A 21020-nucleotide genomic window follows, 5' to 3' on the forward strand; every position below is an offset into this window, starting at 1 on the left:
TCTTTTAAACAAAAAAAAAGAAATTCCAATTTACGTTACTTTTATCAGTGAAATTATCATACTCTTTCCCATAAAATTTAGTTTCAGTTTCAATAATTAGTTAAAATTTCAATAGCAAGAAATTTGCAAAACTGCCATACATAATTTTTTTTATTTAACGAAAATTTTTCTAAAAAAAGATAATCAATTTTAATATTAATCTTGTTAATTTATTTATTTTTATTCACTTAAGTCCGAAACCAATTGCAGAAAATTTGCAAAACTGCCACACATAATTTTTTTTATTTAACAAAATTTTTTCTAATAACACAATCAATTTTAATATTAATCTCGTTATTTTATTAATTTTTATTTACTTAAGTCCGAAACCAATTTCAGTAAAATTGAAAAACTGCCACACAATTTATTTTATTTAATGAACATTTTTCTGAAAACATAATCAAATTTAATATTAATCTTGTTATTTTATTCATTTTTGTTCATTTAAGTCCGAAACCAATTGCAGAAAATTTGCAAAACTGCCATACATAATTTTTTTTATTTTACGAAAATTTTTCTAAACATAGATACTCAATTTTAATATTAACCTTGTTATTTTATTAATTTTTATTCACTTAAGTCCGAAACCAATTCCAGAAAATTTGCAAAACTGCCACCCATAATTTTTTTAACGAAGGTTTTTTAAAAAAGTAATAATCAATTTTAATATTAATCTTGTTAATTTATTTATTTTTATTCACTCAAGTCCGAAACCAATTTCAGAAAATTTGCTAAACTGCCACACATAATTTTTTTTATTTAACAAAAATTTTTCTAATAACACAATCAATTTTAATATTAACCTCGTTATTTTATTAATTTTTATTTACTTAAGTCCGAAACCAATTTCAGTAAAATTGAAAAACTGCCACACAATTTATTTTATTTAATGAACATTTTTCTGAAAAAATAATCAAATTTAATATTAATCTTGTTATTTTATTCATTTTTGTTCATTTAAGTCCGAAACCAATTGCAGAAAATTTGCAAAACTGCCATACATAATTTTTTTTATTTTACGAAAATTTTTCTAAACATAGATACTCAATTTTAATATTAACCTTGTTATTTTATTAATTTTTATTCACTTAAGTCCGAAACCAATTCCAGAAAATTTACAAAACTGCCACCCATAATTTTTTTAACGAAGGTTTTTTAAAAAAGTAATAATCAATTTTAATATTAATCTTGTTAATTTATTTATTTTTATTCACTTAAGTCCGAAACCAATTTCAGAAAATTTGCTAAACTGCCACACATAATTTATTTTATTTAATGAACATTTTTCTGAAAAAATAATCGAATTTAATATTAATCTTGTTATTTTATTTATTTTTGTTCGTTTAAGTCCGAAACCAATTACAGAAAATTTGCAAAACTGACATACATAATTTTTTTTATTTTACGAAAATTTTTCTAAACATAGATACTCAATTTTAATATTAATCTTGTTATTTTATTAATTTTTATTCACTTAAGTCCGAAACCAATTCCAGAAAATTTGCAGAACTGCCACCCATAATTTTTTTTATTTACCGAAAAGTTTTCTAAAAAACGATAATCAATTTTAATATTAATCTTGTTTTTTCTTGTCAAATATTAAAAATAGAATTCGCGAGGAAACGGAATTTTAAATTTTTGTACTTCCATCTTAAGGCGTATAAATATCAAGCCACAAATTGAGAGAATACGAGTTGTACAATTTTAGGAATTAGGTCGTCTATTTTTGGGTTTCGATTTGATACGTCAAATATCACTTCAGTGTACAATGTGAATATTATACACTTTATACCATGCCAAACGCACTTTTATCCTTCATGCCAAATATTCTTAATCAATGAAGAAAGAAGGTGCCTTTTTGAAATTTGGGAAAATTTTTTAAAAAATTAATTGATGATGAAAAACATTCATCAATAAGACTAGATGGTTTTCGTTCATCTCTCAATAGATATATAATTCGTAAAAGAAAAAGTGATAATTTCAAAGATAGGAAAAGGCGTGAAGGGGAAAAAAGGGAAATGATACGAATTCTCAGTTATTGCAACTCATTCCTATCTTCTCTAAGGGTCTTCGAATAGTTGCTCTCTCATTCCACATTTCTCTTCGTTTACAGCACGCCATTATTGCACCCTTGTTATTACCTTTTGATGTAATTTCACCCTCTTGAATTCTGTTCCTTGTAATCTGTACTAGTATGGTTCACCTTTAAACCCAACGATAGAAACTATTTTCAAGCACTTCTATTTACGAATCTGCTATATTTCTAATAGCTATCCCATCGTTTAGATCCATCTTCTTCTCACCAAAATCTATTTGGATTTCTTCAATTTTTGTTGTGTTGACCCATTTTTTTAAAAATAGAAATGCAATTAAATTTCTTTTATAATTTTTAATTAAATTATAATAAAAATTTTCGAAACGTTTATTAAAAGATGAAAATCATAATGTAATTTTCAATATAGAAAATAGCGGGTTAAACTTGTATGGATTATTCGTCACATAACGGAAGTAGAAAAAGTATGAGAATAAAAATAAAAAAAAAAGTATATTTATGATCCCTTAAACATCAATGTGTCTAGCAGGTGTTGGAACTTGACAGAAATTAACGACCGCATAAAATAGAGATTGACCCTTCTAAAATATGACTAACTCCATTTAGGTTAATTCTTTTACTCGTGGGTTCCAACTTTGTCCTGGCACCCTGATGTTGTCAGAAAATAAACTCGTAAAGCGCCAAACGGTTTATGGCCTTTATGTAACTTCTGATAAATAATCGCTTCAGCAACTGTCCGATATTTAACACAGACATACACCTGTTTTTTCAAACCATTGTCGGTAAAACTAATTACAAAAAAGAGTACTTTTAAATTATATTTATTTTTTATAAATACGTCACAGTGAGGTGAAAATGATTTAATAATGAAAATTGTTTAAATAATTTTTAAAGGAAGACAAGACAAAAAAAAACAACGAAACCAAGAAGCGGAAGAGATGTAGAATTCGGTTGAAATTATCTTCACTACCGTTATACCGGATGTGAAACACAACCGGATATGTCGAGGTGGAAGAAGTTTTCATGAGAATAGCATGCATTAATTATAACCACTATTTAGAAAATCAAAATTTATAACAAAGGTTTATTATTTTTTGTTAGAACATTTTTTATAACGTTTTAATAAAACTGGGGACCAACCTTTAAGTTTAGTGTCTCTCTCCCAACTTAATCTGAATCTTACACGCGCAAGCGTTTTATCGTCTGCTAAAAAGCGTCAAATTTGAATTCATATTTCGATAATTTAATTTTATTACGATAATGAAAACTAAGTGTCTAATGTCACAAATTGTTTTAAATATATTGTTACTTATTTTAGATAAAACTTTGAGGCATATTTGAAAGAAAAAAATGGGATTATTATTAAAAATATAATTAAGACTAGAAAGCAAGGAATCGATGATGAGGGTGAACATTGTTAGTGAACATGTCAATTTGTCTGCTCGTTGTCGTCAGATGACGGAAGTCGTTTGCTTAAGATGCTTTTATCAGCGTACATATATAGATATATATGAATGTAGAATGTGGAGATGAGCTTTTGTTCAGGTAACAATCTTCCGCAACTTGTTTTAACTCCCAAGACAACCCTTTCAACAACAGCCATGGTTGTGCAGAGAGATGCCTCTGGGAATTTCTCATGGTGTTCCTATCGCTGTATCCATCGTAAACGTCAATTAGCTGAACAATACTCTGTCATTAGTACCATGTATAAGCGTGATATTAACACTATATGCTACTCAGCACTGCTCCATTACACCGATTACCCTGACTGATATGCCTGACCAACTCAATTAGCCTTCTATTAAGAAAAGATTTTCTCTTTTCATAAATATTCAATTTCTATTAATTTCTTTGCGTTAATTAAATTTAAAAAATTTCGATTTCTTTTTAATAGAAATTTCATTACTATTAGTATTTTTTTTGTATTATTTTTTTAAATTTAATTTATAAATTAAAATGAATTAAAAATTTTTTTAAATAATTTTGAATTACCGATTTTTTTTAAAAAGGTAACAAATATTAAATTTTTTTTTACATATAGAACAGAACTAGAAATGATGTAACGATTTTGATAACCGGAGTTAATTAAGTTCTTCCGGATAAATAAATTGAGAGGCGGAACTGTGACTGAGAGATTGCAATTAAATTTTTCTTGCATTAAGGTATTTTAATTAAGCATTTTTCTTGTGGCAATTTTTCAATGGATATTTACAGAAAAGAAGGAAATGTTAATAAAAATGTGAAATGTATTTTTTTAATAACTATGGAGGAAAGAAAAAAATTACCACCTTTTTTTGTAACAAAAATTGAAAACGAATTTTAAATATATATTTAAAAAAATATATATATTTGCAGAAGAGAAAATAGAGGGACAATTTTTTCATTATAACCTCAAAAATTTCAATTTTGCCAAAAAAAATATCTAACATCAGCAATAGTTCTCAAAAATAATAATTTGTTTTCATTAACCATGATATTTTTCTCAATAACGCAAAAATAAAGAAAATAAATTTTTATTATTATTATTATTACTATCGACAAATATTAATATAATATTATATTAATATCATATTTTATTAATATTTGTCGATAGTAATAATAATAATAATAATAATAATAATAATAATAATAATAACGTTTAAAAGACGAAAGGCATATGAACTATGAATAATAAAAATAAATTTTTGATTGTAAATTATTAATTAAATTTTACTATTAATTTTATCACTGACGCTATCATCGTTTTCTATATAATTCACAGTCTCGATACTCCACGACATCGTAAAAGTTAAATTTAAATAAGATTATAAATAATCCAAATAATGTAATTAAGAATATTCTTCACTATATATAATTTTATTTCAATATAAATCGAGTTTAAAACAACTTTTCGCCAGTCGCAAAGAAAGTAAAGACACCGGTGATAACGAGGGAAACTTGCCTAACCTGACCTTTATTGCGCGCGGGCGAACAAAATCGACGGTAGCGCTACGGCGCGAAAACTGTTTGAATTTGAATAATTAAACGATAAAAAAAATAAAAACTCACTCTAAATAAATCTTTCTTTATCGCTTTACTTTTTTTAAAATATTTTTTCTACTTAATTTAAAATCCGTGTGATTTGTAAAAATGTCACGTCACACAGTGAACTTTAATAATTTTACAATTTACTAAAAAAAAAAGAGAAATACTTTTTTTTCTCCTGAAATTACAAGAACGAATGTAATTAAGTAAAAAGTCAAGTGAGAGGACATAAAAGCGTGATTCTCACATTCTTAGTGGAGGGGCTGGAAAATAAAGCAAGTGAACGTGCCTAAAGAGGTAGAGATAAACATCGGCGGAATGCAAAAGAGGAAATAACGTAAAGACAAGGACAGCAAGAGCAAAAAAAGAAAAGAGCGATGAAAAAAAGAAGCACCGAATGTTTGCACGGTTGTAATTACTATGAGCTTATATACTTTTACGCAAAGTGCAAAGCCATTATATAGCGTTAACAGCAACTTTACTGTGTCACCTCGTAGGAATTTTTTTTTTTTTTTTTTTTTTTAATTGACCTCAAGTGAAAGGATTAGAGGTACCTAAGGTCTAATATTAAAACCATTTTTTTTTCTCTCTCACTTTAATCTCATTTGTAAATTAACGGATAATGAAAATTCTATTTTTGCAATAGCAATTCTAGTGAATATGAGGGAATTTACATTTTTTAATTGAAAATTTTAATTATTTACTATTGAAATGAAATTTTTTTTTTTAAATTGTATTTGAAACTGTTACTATAAAAAAAAGGGAAATTTAATATTTTTATTAAATAATAAAGAAATTTGTTCTAATTTCTATATTTTGAAATAAAAATTTTTAATTTAAAATTTCTTTTCTTTATTGTATCAATTTAAAAAAAATGTTTTGAATGGGAATTTCAGGACACTTTTATATACCTTTATTTCCTCATATTTGTCAGTGGGGACACCCCTGTGTTTCTCACACAGTGGAATCCGTGTTACTCCACGGGGAGTCTCATATTTTCGAAGGACCAGTTCATAGTTTATCGTCGTTGTAACATTAAATTTTATCCTTTTCTTACTATATCACCGATAAATTTTTTGTGCTGAGAAAAAAAAAAGAAGAGAATCTAAATATACTCCTTTAAATACCTTAAATCAAAAGAAAATTAAAAAATAATGTCTATATCAACGAACAAATTTTTTAAAAAAATGTTTTTTTTTCTTGACATAAAATTCTTTTTCGGGACCTAAAAAAAAATTAATGGTGTAAATTATATTACAATTATGAATTTTATGATTTTTTTATTCCAGGATTCGGAGGTTTCGCTGTTTGAGACAAATATTCGTTTCATGGGAAGTCTCTTGACGTGCTATGCACTTACAGGAGATCCAATGTTTCGAAATAAATCACTTGAGCTTGGAATTCGAATGTTACCTGCTTTCAACACGGAAACAGGAATTCCTTATTCTCTCATAAACCTTCGTACAGGGGTAAGTTTAAAAGTTTTACGCAGCTTTTTCAAAAAAAAAAAAAAAAAAAAAATGATGATGATGATGAAAGTGAGAAAATCTTATCCACTCGTGAAACAAGAACCATAAACCATTTCTTTATATATATATATATATTTACGAAAAAAAGTGATAAACTTACTCTTGTCACATTTTCTCATTTCGCACAAATCTCTTTTGTCTCTTCTTTTGAAAGAAAAAGCTTCATTTTGTAACTGTTTTGCATAAGAATTGGTTCTGCTTCTTTTGAAATTTTATACACTCCATTTCCTTATCGTTCGACACAACTTTTTCTTTATAACAAAAAAAAAGGCTAATATAATGAGATCATTTTTCGTCATTACAGAAAGTGTCTCAAATAACTTTTTTTTAGAAAAATTTACCTTGAGTAAAAGCATAAATTTTTTGAGAAAATTGGTAATTTTTCTAGTAGAGAGATTGACAAAATTACAAAAGTTGAAAAAATACATTTGAAGGTAGAATTCTAAAATTGTCTTTTCTAGATTTTAATCAACCGCAGGACTAACCACCACTCGTGGTGGTAGTATTTTTAGTTATTTGCTCTATTCTATTTTTTTTTTTACTTTTCGTCTCTTCCGCTTTGGCCACTAGTTTTAACGAACACAACGATTTCGTGTACGAAAACCTCTTTTACTCAATTTCTGTGTTCTCTTTCTGCGTGGAATACACTACATATATATAGAAAGAGGACAAAAAATTTTTTTTTTTTTTTTTTTTGACGACAGGGAAACGCTTGTACAACTCCCAGGGTCGTTCGACGAAAATTAAAGCCATTTCGTTTAGTCACGTTTTCAAAGAGAAATTACTCGTCATGATTAATATGCAAATTCTTAATTGAGGAAATAATAAGGCTTCAAAGAAATGAATGTGCACATAAAAAATTTGCATTAAAAAATTTTTTGTTTCTTTTTTATTATTATTATTTTACAAAATTTCAATTTAGGGGATTTAATAAAGGGAGTGAGATTTAATATATTAATTTTTAATTTATGTATTTTGAAAAATTATATTATGAAAATGTTGTCTGACTATAAGTGACTTGTACTACTGCTAACAGAAATTAAATAAAATAACAAGATTAATATTAAAATAGATTATCTATTTTTAGAAAAATTTTGGTTAAATAAACAAAATTATTTGTAGCAGTTTTGCAAATTTTCTGAAATTGGTTTCGGACTTAAGTGAACAAAAATAAATAAAATAACAAGATTAATATTAAAATTCATTACTTTTTTTTAGAAAAATGTTCGTTAAATAAAAAAAATGTGGGTGGCAAATTTGCAAATTTCCTGGAATTGGTTTCGGACTTAAGTGAATAAAAATAAATCAAATAACAAGATTATTATTAAAATTGATTATTACTTTTTTTTAAAAAACTTTCTTTAAAAAAAATTATGGGTGGCAGTTTTGCAAATTTTCTGGAACTGGTTTCGGACTTAAATGAACAAAAATAAATAAAATAACAAGATTAATATTAAAATTCATTACTTTTTTTTAGAAAAATGTTCGTTAAATAAAAAAAATGTGGGTGGCAAATTTGCAAATTTCCTGGAATTGGTTTCGGACTTAAGTGAATAAAAATAAATCAATTAACAAGATTATTATTAAAATTGATTATTATTTTTTTTTAAAAACTTTCTTTAAAAAAAATTATGGGTGTCAGTTTTGCAAATTTTCTGGAACTGGTTTCGAACTTAAATGAACAAAAATAAATAAAATAACAAGATTAATATTAAAATTCATTATTTTTTTTTAGAAAAATGTTCGTTAAATAAAAAAAATGTGGGTGGCAAATTTGCAAATTTCCTGGAATTGGTTTCGGACTTAAGCGAATAAAAATTTATAAAATAACAAGATTAAAAGAATTTCACAAGTTTGTCTGACTAAATCCAACTTTTACTACTTATGTTAAATTTAAAAAAAATCGAACTCGCTTGTGATTCTAAATTTCAAAAATGTATCTGTCTGACTATAACTGACTTGTACTACTTCTCAGTAAGCTTTTAATAAAAAATAGTTGCCACTATTATTTAAATCATAATGCAAAAAATTTTACAAATGCAAAAAAAACAATAGACAGAGCAGAAAATTTGTTAAAAGCACAATGTTTTTTTTTATTCCATACTAAATTAAAATATTTACGTTAATTACAATTATTTGAAAATATTTTACCTCTTTTAATATTTTTATAATGGAATATTAAGCGCAAAATGTTATAATAGAAGTACTTTTAAATCTTGAGTTCTTTTTTTTTATAGATTTGTAAATAAATAAAAAAACAAGAAATGTCGGGTAAAATGCAGCATATATAATATATATAAAGCAGCTTTTGTTAGATAGAAATTTCCTCGTAAAGTAAAGGAAAGAGCAATGGAGCATAATTTTGAAAACATACCACGTATTTGCACCTGTGTACCTTACTTTAGTGCTCTTAATGTTGTAGTGAGCTTTTAAAGCCCAACGAAAAGCTTTATTATAATCGTATATTACGAATTGTCGTTTTGAGAGAGAGAGAGAGAGGGGGGGGAGAGAGAGAGAGAGAGAGAGAGAGAGAGAGAGAAGTGCCTTAATTAAAGGACTACATATACCTCAGTCTTTTTATTCTTATTTTAAGATTACTTTGTCTTATCTAAAGTCAGAAAATAGAAATTTTTTTGTCATCTTTAGTGAATTTTTTTTTTTTAGACAAATTTTAATAAAAATTTAAAAAATTTTCTATAATAAGAGTGAAAAAAGGAATAAAAAAAAGATTTTTCATTGAAATCGCTATTTTTTAAAATATAATTTTCAAAATTAACAATTATATTTTTATTTTGCAGGCCAGCAAAAACTATGCATGGGCCAGCAGTGGTTGTAGTATTTTATCCGAAATCGGAACAATGCATCTTGAATTTTCCTATCTCAGTGATATCACTGGAAATTCAACATTCAGAGATAAGGTGCAAAAAGTGAGAACCGTTTTAAAAAATATGGAAAAGCCCAAAGGTCTCTATCCCAACTATATTCATCCTAAAACTGGAAAATGGGGTCAACGTAAGTATCAACAAAAATATAAATTTTTTTTTTTCCAACAAAAATCTCATTAACAGATATATTTTTTCAAATTTTTTTTTCTATTATTCTCTTGTCAACAGAGATTTATGTCTAAAATATTTTACACGAAATTAAAATTTTTAAATTATTCTAATTTCTCATTTTCTGGAGAAGAAAATTTTTTTTTTGTGCTATAATTATTTAAAAAGTCACAATAAATCAATCAACATGTTTGAGGGGGGAAAAAAAAATCACTACCGGGTGGTCTTTAAATTGAAAAACTCGAGAAATGAGAGAAAAAAAAGAAATTATACAATTTTGCTTGAAAAGTTTTTTGGCCTTGGCAAAGCAATAACGGATGGCGTTGAATTATAGTAATAAGGGTTTTGTGACCGGAAAAAGGCGAGGTGTAACGCAAGAAGCGCTCTCGGCTATATTCCACAACTTTGAAAAAAAAAAAATAAATAATTTTCCATGTATAAAATATTCTGCGTAATTTTATTAAATTTATTAATTATCAATAAGGCAATTTTTAAAAACAAATAAAATTTATTTTTATTATTTTTTAATATTTAAAAATTTTTTTTTTTTTAATTTCATCAAAATAGACAAATTCTATCATAGTAAAAAGTAAATGGCGTATAAATTTTTCGGTAAACAAAAGAAAAAATAAAAAGATAAGAAAAAATATCTGTGAAATATAATAATATTGATAGTGATATTTTTTTTATATTGTAAAAGTTCTAAAAGGAAAAATTCTTTTCAATCTGAAGGTGATTTCTTGAACTCTAGATGTTTTTTTTTGTGCAAAGAGTAAAAAAAGAGAGTGAACGATATTATATTGAAAGAAATTCTGTACAGTAAATAAAGGTTACATTTTTCTGAAACCGCAATATTTATCCATCATCCGCTGACAAAGTTTTTAATAAAGTTTTCAACTTTACGTGATATTGGTACTTGAGTCGACATGAAATTGAATATATATATATATATATATATATCTTCCTCTTTCTTTCTGCATCTTACCTGGCAAACTTCCAATTTCACCAGCATTTTTCGCGTCTGAACAATGGAATTTAATTTAAATTCTTCGCGTTGTACACATTTTGTTAAAATATTCAGCGAGTAATATTGAAAACGCAGTTTTTTGCGTTTGCGGAGGATAATAAATACGTCAACTTCAAAAGGAGAAAGCCCTTCATATATAATTTTGAAAATTTAATATTCACAAAAAAGAGACAATTTTTTATTTATTACACAGAAGATTTTTTAAATAAATTAATAAATAAATAAAATTTTATAGAAATTTTAAATAAATTTTAAAAATTATTTTAAAAAATCCATATTTTTTGATGAAAAATTTTTCAGTAAATAAAATAAAATTTAAATAAAATTATCTGTAATTTATCATTTTATTCGTGATTTATGAATAAGCTAAAATTATAATTTTATAATTAGTATGGAGAGACTATTGCTGATTGCAATTCAGTTAATCATGGAATTCATTAATATTGCCAATAATTGCATGAAAATATTGTACACACATGTACTCTCTGTATAAAGTAAATGGGGGGTTTTTTTTTTTTTTATTTAGTGATAAAATTTAAGCTCTAAATAAAAATGTGGGAAGCAATTATATAATTTGTGATAATTTTAGGGGTTACTTTAATATTATATAATTAATTACACTAAACATGAATGAATTAAATAAATATTGATAGTATATTATTTTTAGTTTTGATTTTTTTTATCAGTTATTCCTAATCCATTTTTTTTATTGATGATTTTCTGACTGTTACTGATGTTGATGAAAAAAATTTACAAGTGTTACGATTTAGTTTTCATTAAAAAACCTTTTTTTGGCGTCAAAATTGTAGTTTTGATTATGGATATCCAAAAGATGGCGCACCTATTACCAATAATCAATAAATACTGTTTGGTCTTCAAAATACTAATTTTCCCAATGATCCTTCTGCTGTATCTGAAAAATAAAAGAAAAAGATTATGCATATCTTTTCGGATATCTGTAAAAAAATAGAAAAAGAATTTCATGAGTACAAGTGAAAATTATACAATTTTTGATTCATTTGTGATAATTTAGGTCAAATGAAGTTAAAAAAGGGGGGAAAAAAGTATTCAAAGGAATACAAAAGAGTAAGAATCTTGTTATATATGTATATAAAGGAACCACGACGTTCTTATTTATTCGGTAGCTGAATAAATTAGCAGTAACAGTTCGCCTCTGTAATCGCTCTGAAATTTATCGTTGAGTCAGGTCACGGTAGTGGAAGGTCAATTTTTTTTTCTTCCCTTTTCAGACCCATAATTTACTCACTCCTATATGTCACTTCAATTCTGTTTTCTTTTATTTACACTTTGATATTGATTTTTTTTTTTAAATAGATTTATAATTAAATTTTTTTTTCAGAACACATGTCATTGGGAGCCTTAGGAGACAGTTTTTATGAATATCTTCTAAAAGCATACATTCAATCGGGAAAAACCGATGTTGAAGCTAAAGAAATGTATGAAAAAGCAATGGATGCAATTGAAGAGCACATGGTTCTTAAATCCCCAGGTGGATTGACTTATGTTTCTGATATGAAATTCGATCGAGTGGATAGAAAAATGGGTCATCTTGCTTGTTTTGCTGGTAATTAGAAAAAAAAATTCCTTTTTTTTTATACCAATATAGAATAAAAAAATATCAAAATTAATGGAAATAAAAATTAATTTCAGGTGGAATGTTTGCATTGGGTGCAAAAACACAGGATCAATTTACAAAAAGTAAGAGAATAAGACATATGGAAATTGCCGAAGGATTGACGCATACATGTCATGAATCGTATGATCGTACACCGACAAAATTAGGTCCTGAAACTTTTCATTTTATCGAAGGCAATGAAGCAAGAAGTTTGAAGAGTGGAGAAAAATATTATATTTTACGACCCGAGGTAAATTTAAAAAAAGAAACTAAAAAAACAATTATAAACCTGTTGCATCTAATTAATAATAAAAAAAGAAACCATCTTTTAATTGCAAAATTACTTTGTCACCTTTTCTTCACCCATTCAGTCTATTATTAGTTTTTTTTATCATCTTTAGCTTCAAACTTTAATTAGTTCGTTTTAAAGTAAAAAAAAAAATTCTTAACTTCAAGTGCAATTAATGTACGAAGATTATTAATTTTCTTTTTTAATGAGTATTTTTTTGATCTCTTTCTTTATAGACGTTTGAATCGTACTTTATACTGTGGCGTTTGACAAAGGATCAGAAATATAGAGAATGGGGATGGGAAGCTGTTCAAGCACTGGAAAAACATTGTCGTGTCCCTGGAGGATTCACGGGACTTCAAAACGTTTACACGGTGGATTCACCGAAGGACGACGTCCAGCAAAGTTATTTTTTTGCAGAAACCCTCAAGGTATATTGGAAAATAATAAATTAGAAAGAAAAACCTTTTTAATAAAACATAAAATTTTTTTAAAATTAAATTTTTTTTAAATTTTTTTTAATTACCACCAGTTATTATAAAAGTAAATAATCGCCGCTAGGTGAAAAATTATTCGATAACTAAACTGAAATTAAGGTTAGAGTACCGCCATAACAGTTACGGAACCAGGGCCGTAGTTTGAATTTTCTCTGGGGTACTTTTGTACCCCTGTCTAGAATTTGAATTAAATAATTATTTACAATTAGTAAATTAATTTACAATTTCATTATAATATTCCTCTTTATTTTTTGTTTGCAGTACCTCTATTTACTCTTCAGCGATGATTCCTTAATAAGTCTGGACGATTGGGTTTTTAATTCTGAAGCTCACATTATTCCCATCAAAGGAAATCCTTATTATCGTGCGCATTCTTCTTTATAAATAAAAAAAAAAATAGATGCATCACAATAGTAACAATTGCAATTTTGATATGAACTAATGAAAAAAAAAAAAAAAATGAAAATCTTCAGAATTATTCTTTGACTTTTATTCCATCAATTCAAAGATGGAATTATGCAAAAGAAAACACTCATTTATCTCAAATTAGATAAACGAGTTCTTGACTGGAGTTATTAGTCAATCAAGAGAAACGACCTATAATAGACAAACAAATGCCAGATGTTATAATTTCTCTTGTAGAATAATTATACAAAAAAAAAAAAAAAAAAAGTAACTACTTTATTAAAGTAGCAAAAAAAGGTCGATATTTAAGTCTGCATTGTAAATAGCGAGAAAGTGAAAAAAAAATATTGTAAGTGTGTGAGTGTTTTATTGTTCCCAAAATTCCATTTTGTCATTAATGAATTTATTTGTAAAAATTTGTTTTATGTGTAGATGTTTGTTTTTGTATTTTTTCGTTAATGTTTTTTTCGTGACTATAAATTGACGAGCTATCATTCTATAAATAGTTATTTAGGTAGTCGATGATAATTACTGCATTTGTTAACAAAAAAAAAAATAATCATCGTCTTCCTTCATTATTTTATTCTTTAGAATTAAGTTTTAACTATTATTTTACACATGCACATTTCATAAATATATTTTTCTTCCAAAAAATAAAATTAAAGCTACAAACGACTGCCTAGAAGCTAATAATATTTAGTCAATTCCTATGATCGCTTCGTCTATATTAAAATAAAACATTTTGTTTAAAGTTTTGTCATCTAGTGTAATATGTAAAAATGCGAGTTTTTCTTGTATAACAAAACTGTGAGTCATTTTCTTTTTTTTTTGTTGTTGTAATAATGTAGCACATAATAATCAGTGAAAAGTATGTCATGCGAATAGAATTGTATATATATATTGAAAGATTTAAAGAAAGTCATATTCTATATGCGATTTAGCGAAAAAAAAAAAAATGTAAGCCTGACATATATTTCAGGCAAAAGGAAAAAAATAAAACCCAATTGAGAAATGCGTCAAGTTGAAATGACATTATATATCAAATTTCTTCGCTGTTGCATAAAATTTTTCAATTTCTTTTTTCTTCGTACAAAATATTATACATTTGAAATTTTGTAATTTTACACTTTTAAAACAAAATTTGAAATTTCCAGCAATGTTTGGAATTATTTTTTCATTTTTAATTTCCATTTAACGCATTTCTCTTCCAGTTAATGAAAAAAAAATTTTTTTTTTTCTCTTTCTAAGACTGGAAGATGAGAGAAGTGAGAGATATATAATTAAATTGCACATAATTTGTTTATTTTTACGCACGTGTACTATTTCAAAGAAATGTTATCAGATAATTTTGATAACCAATCATATAATAGTAACGGAAAAAAAAACAAATTAACAGCGACTTAGGGCCTGTGAATTACTTAATATATAATTACGAATTTTGTTATGAGTGTTGAAAAAAAAATATATGCCAAGGAGAATATTTACAAAAATTGAAACACTTTTTTTTTAATCATCAAATTATTGGTATTTGTTGTTCTTTGCAAAAATATTTACAAGTAGAATTTTTTTCAAAAATTTATAATGCACTCGAGAATTATGCAAAACGACTGGTTCATTAATTAACGCATCACTTTTGAGCATAAAGTAAATGTAAGATTTTTTTTTTTTAGTCATATTCCCAGAAAAAAAACCGGAGTAAATTAACAATTTTTGTAAACTGTTAAATATAACTTATGAATACAATTACTATACCATTTAGATTGTGTCTATGCGATAATATAATGAAAGCGACAGGAAAAAAAAAAGTAACGATAACATTTATGAATGAGGTGATGATTATTTTAATTTTTTTTTCTAGACAACTTATACATACTCCTGTGAATAGATATTTAATAATTTATTGTTAACTAAAGTATTTTATTTTTCACAATTATAAGTAAAACGGGATTATGGGTATGAACGTAATACGTAAATTTCACGCGTTTCTTTCTATTAAAAAAAAAAAAAAATAAATTGAATGAAAATGTACAATAAACAACTTGAATAAACATTAAATATATAATTTTTCAATTAAAATAGCAATATATATATGTATGATTAATGAAAAATTTAAAAGCGATGTTTATTCAAGTTTGTTTTTTTAACAATCACATTTTATACACGTTTTTGATTTGAGAAAAAAAAAAGGTTTGGAATAAAAAATTTTATTAAAAGAAAAAATAAATTTGACTCTAAAAATTATACCATAAAATAAATTGTGCGACGAATAATTTCAATATTGTAAATATGAATATATGCGGTAGCAATAATTGGGTTACTTTAATATTATGTGATTAATTACACTATCATGAATGAATTAAATAAATATTGATAATATATTATCTTTAGTTGCATTTTTTTTATCAGTTATTCCTAATCCATTTTTTTTAAGATTTTCTGACTGTTACTGATGTTGATGAAAAAAATTTACAAGTGTTACGATTTAGTTTTCATTAAAAAACGTTTTTTTGACATCAAAATTGTAATTTTGATTATGGATATCCAAAAGATGGCGCACCTATAGTTGCCAATAATCCGTAAATACTGATTGGTCTTCAAAATACTAATTTTCCCAATGATCCTTCTGCTGCATCTGAAAAATAAAAGAAGAAGATTATACATTGTTTGAATATCTGTAAAAAAAATAGGAAAAAAATTTTATGTGTAGAAGTGAAAATTATGCAATTCTTGATCCTCTCTTGACTTTTCGTGTATATGATTCTTTCATATGTGAAAGATATTTATGCGGTTAGTGGATGTTCAAAAATATCATACATTTGACTTTATAGAAGGGGAAGAATATATATTCTTCGCCCAATGTGGAGGTGGAGATGAACCCCAGTTAAAAGAGTAAGTGTCTGTGAAGATGAGACTCGTGGGACACATATATATATATCTATGTAGAGAATTGAAGAGGGACGACGCCTGAATTTGTGACTGTGGTGAACGCAGAAAGTTGTGAATGTCTATATACTTTAATACAAGAGTGTCAGACACTAGGCCAATAGACCAGATATGTCCGATCTCGCGAAGCGCTCATAACGCTCTTCTTCTTTACCTCGCGTACACTTTTCTTCAATGATTGTGATAACTGAAAAAGAAAAAAATTAATTTAAAAAAATTTTTTTGAACCTTTTTTTTTTTAGAGTTTTCAAACTTTTTAATCGAAAATTTTAATATTAAAACAAATTTTAAAAAAATAATGGAAATTAAATGAAATTTTATTTATAAAAAATTATTGAAAATGATTCATGAAATTTTAAATTGAAATCTTCCTGTTCTTCAATTCTTGGTAGATTGTGTATATAAGTGAAAAGTGATCGTCTAAAAATATAAGGGTGATTCGTGTTTATGAAAGTTTGATTTTTTAGAAAAAAAAAAAAAAAAAAAATTTGTGCTCCCTTCCATGGATGTGAAAAGTTAAACTGATATTTGTGGATGTCAATTTTAACCTTCATCTCTTTTTCCTTATTTTTTAATTTCTGTATTTTAACAAGTGCAAGAAATCAAGGACAAACGAAAAAATATGAAGGGAACTGCAATTCAATTAATTATAGCAATTTGTCTAATTGGTGAGTGTGACCAAAACAAAAAAAAAAATGTTTTAAACCATTAAATTTAATTATACAAAGGTTCTTTGGGATTAATTTTTTTCATAAAAAATTTCCTTTATTTTTCTTATTCGAGAAATTAATCTTGAGTGTTGATAAAAAAATTTTTAAATGATTTTTTTTATTTAATTTTATAAAAAGAGTGGGAAAATTTTTTTTTTTTTTTATTTAAACGAGATGTGAATAATAGTTATTACCTTGTTAAGTTCAATGTCACATCCTTCGCTATATGTCATGGACAATCTCCCCTTTTTATTATTTTTATTGTAGTCATAAAAACAACGTCATTAATATTTCCACAATTAATAACGTTCTCATTCTTTTAAATATATAGAAAAGAAACACTAATTTAAATTCACAAAAATTATTTATCTCGCAAACAATTTTTATAATAAAATAAAAGAATTTCTATTTCCATATGTAGTAAAGAATTTTAAATATTAAAATTCGTTTTTGAAAAAAAAATTTGGTATTGATTCTCGATTGTTTTTACTTTTTTTTTTCTTTTCTTTATATATGTGCTCTGGAATTTTTAGAAGATTAATTATATACAACATACATCAAAATCTGTCAGAAGTATGTGATTAACTTTTGGAAAATGTTAATTACAATTTTTTTTTGTAGAGAAATTTTTTTTAAAGTTTTCTTAAAATAGTTTCAATATTTTACATATCTGCTAAGACAGAGGTTAATTATTTCTTTTGGAATAATGGAACAAAAAATAAATACTAAATTTTCATTAGTATTTATAATTTTTTTTTTATACTAATAGCTTTATAATAAGGAAAACTTTCGTTTTGTTAAATTTTTTGATGAGGGTTTACAACATTTTGATTGGTAGGAAGGAAGTTGTGTTGAAATCAGTTTATTTACACATCGCGCTTTAACGCATAGTTCATTCACTTGTCAGATGTGTATTGGTTTTTGTTTTTTTAATTTCCACATTACTACAAACATTAGTCAAATAAATTTTCAACATTCTTAATGCATTTTTATTATCTCTTTTAATCTTTACTCGAATTTTAATAGTCATTAATAAATTAAAATAATTTTATTATTAAAATTTCTAAAACTATATATAATATATATGTATATATATAAGTCAAAAAGTGTCAGGAAATATCTTTGTTGACGATACATTTTGTTCCACATACAATTACTCGCGGTTTCTAAATTTACCCCAACCTTCGAAAGAACGCGTTATACTTTCTCCAAAATAAAAAATTCCTCATTTTATTGAAATATTTATTATAAACAGCATTTTTTAACTCAGAATAAAAAATTTTTTATAAGAGAATTTTTTTAAATATAATATTTCTATGTTTTTTTGATTTTTCAATTGTTAATTCTAGTAAGTGGGAGTATATAGATAAAATTATTGTTACGATTTAGTTTTCTAATATAATACTTTGCCTTTTTTCCTAAAGGACATTAAATCGGTGATTTTTCTGCTACTGCATCTGAAAAAAGAGAAAAAAAACTATTTTATTAAAAAATTAAAACAATTTCCCAAAATTGTAACTAAAAAAAAATCAAAAAGTGTGTTATTTTTTTTTTAAAATACAGTATAATCTATTCTCGGAAATATATTTCTAGTGTCCACTTGTTTATTTAAATCTTGTAAAGTTCCAAGAGAACTGGTCACAAAATATTTCAGATTCGTCTCACATATGTCCACTAGAAATCGAGTGAATCGACTATACAATTATTTTCAGCCTACACTTTAAAATTATATAGTCTAATTTAATTTTGGAAAAAAAATATAGTATTATAATTGATACAAAAATTTTTATTAGATATATTATATTCTTTAGAATAAAATAAGTTCTATTATAAATCAATAAAGGTCTTAAAATGTTAATTTTTATTAATCCATTAGAAACAAGAACACACATTAAAAAAGTAAATGGAATTTTATACATTAATTTCTTTCTTTTATAAAAAAAGCATTTATTTTTCAAATATGTAAATAATGAAAGAATTTCACAATTACGAATCATTTATCTTAAAAAAAGAAGAAAAAAAAACAGGTTTGTCTTCTGGTATTAAACTCGGAAGATGGAATTAATTATATATATTAGAAACGAGAATTTTTATTTAAATTATCCTCCAGAAAACCAGTTAATGAATTGTCTTGTCATTGAAATAAGTTGGTACACTTTTTTTTTTAATCTAGATTACGAAATAAAACACTTTTTCTGCGCCTGTTGCATATAGAGAGTAAATCGCGAAATCAAAAATAAAAAACTATTTTGTTAAACTTATAATAAAATATAATAAAAAAATTATTTCTTTGAAAATAATAAATTTTAAAATTAACCTTGAAATTGAAACTATTTATATCCATGTTTATACAAAAGTAGAAAAAAAAATTTTAGTCACAAATATACTACATGAGATATATATTATTACACCGGAGCATCGACCGCAGCTTTGCTTAAACTGAACTTCCTGGTTTCTAAATGGAACGACGACATTCAGTGAAACAAGCTCAATAAATTAAATAGTTACATTTTCGAACATCCATAAGATGAATCATTAATGCATTACAATGAAATTTTGAATAATAATTTTATGTTTATATTTACGACTGTAATATAATTGAAATGTGTCGTGCATTAAATTAAATTTCTAGTCGATTTCTCACCCATCAGTTTAATAAAAGTTGATACAATTTTATTATATATACTTTTTATTTTTTGAGGTTATGTTACGATTTGATTTTCTAGTTTATAACCCCCTGGTTGTATCATTCAACGTTGATAAAAATATAACAAACAACAACATACTTTTCTACTTTATATATATATCTAAACATAGATCTTTCTGTCATGGAAAAAGAGATAATAAATATTTCTAAGTGCATTTACGATTTGGTTTTCTAATAAATTATTTTCTCATGTTGCATCCAAGTTAAAAATAACACAGAGATATGTATTTTGTCTACAATTTTTTTCGAAAATTAAATTATATTTTTTTAAATAATTTACATAACCTCACTTTTCTGTGATTATTTTTTTTTCAAAACAAAATTATTAAAAATAAAAAAAATTAGTTTGCAAATTAGTCTTTTTCTCTTGTAGAAATAATTCTTACATTCGTCAAACGTGACTGTATAGATTAAATGTATAAAATATCAACAAAAATATATGTTTTCCTAATTAAATATAACATTCATATTATATATACCTCCCATGTGAACAGAGAAGTTTCAATGCTAAGTGTTGGTATATACACATATGGAATAACCACCTGTTGAGTTAGTATGAAACTGTTTTCCTATGCTCCTCAACTATTCTGTTATCTTGTGAGAAAGGGGCGCCGAGAAACCAAACGAAACAAGTGTAGGCTGAGTTATAATGACTCTCTCTCTTTCTTCAAAACAAAAACCAATCGTCAACGTGATGGAATAATTTTTATTTCTTTTTTAATTATTTAAACTTTCTACAAATTTTTTGTTTCTCTTTCTCTCCCTCTCTCTCTCTCCCTCTGTATTTTTATTTTTAATAAATATTAATAACTATTAAATAACAAATATAAATGTAAAATTTATTATCATATAAAAACAGTTCCGTCAACAATTTTTATTAAAAGATTTTAAATTATTTTTACAGAATTTTTCTATTAACAATTGACATCTTTTTCAAATTGACAATCAAAATAATTTGATGATTGTATATCAATGAAGAGATTTTTTTTTGATGAAAATTAATTAGGAACAATTAGAAAAGTATTTGTAATTCTTGAAAAAAAAATACTTGTGATGGAAATAAAGAAATTGTGATAGATCAGTTTCAAATGTATGGATTTTGTATATA

The 21020-nt window shown here is 25.4% G+C and overlaps 2 protein-coding genes across 8 annotated transcripts in view; both read left to right on the forward strand.

Moving 5' to 3' along the window:
- Positions 1 to 15933, forward strand: part of LOC127287709 (mannosyl-oligosaccharide alpha-1,2-mannosidase IA) — a 187269-nt gene extending 171336 nt beyond the window's left edge. For all 7 annotated transcript variants that reach the window (XM_051314786.1, XM_051314787.1, XM_051314789.1 and 4 more), the window contains 6 exons: positions 6406 to 6585; positions 9444 to 9657; positions 12086 to 12310; positions 12397 to 12611; positions 12887 to 13081; positions 13409 to 15933. In XM_051314786.1, coding sequence (XP_051170743.1) covers positions 6406 to 6585; positions 9444 to 9657; positions 12086 to 12310; positions 12397 to 12611; positions 12887 to 13081; positions 13409 to 13531 — 1152 coding nt within the window. In that variant the 3' untranslated portion in view covers positions 13532 to 15933. The remainder of the gene's footprint in view (positions 1 to 6405; positions 6586 to 9443; positions 9658 to 12085; positions 12311 to 12396; positions 12612 to 12886; positions 13082 to 13408) is intronic.
- A 643-nt stretch (positions 15934 to 16576) lies between these two features.
- Positions 16577 to 21020, forward strand: part of LOC127287716 (xaa-Pro aminopeptidase 1-like) — a 31693-nt gene continuing 27249 nt past the window's right edge. The window contains exon 1 of the mRNA XM_051314798.1: positions 16577 to 17163. Within this exon, the coding sequence (XP_051170755.1) occupies positions 17118 to 17163 (46 nt within the window). The 5' untranslated portion in view covers positions 16577 to 17117. The remainder of the gene's footprint in view (positions 17164 to 21020) is intronic.

The sequence above is a fragment of the Leptopilina boulardi genome, unplaced genomic scaffold (genome assembly GCF_019393585.1).
Source record: "Leptopilina boulardi isolate dan_hultmark-lab unplaced genomic scaffold, ZJU_Lbou_2.1 LbouV2_372, whole genome shotgun sequence".
Lineage (NCBI taxonomy): Eukaryota > Metazoa > Arthropoda > Insecta > Hymenoptera > Figitidae > Leptopilina > Leptopilina boulardi.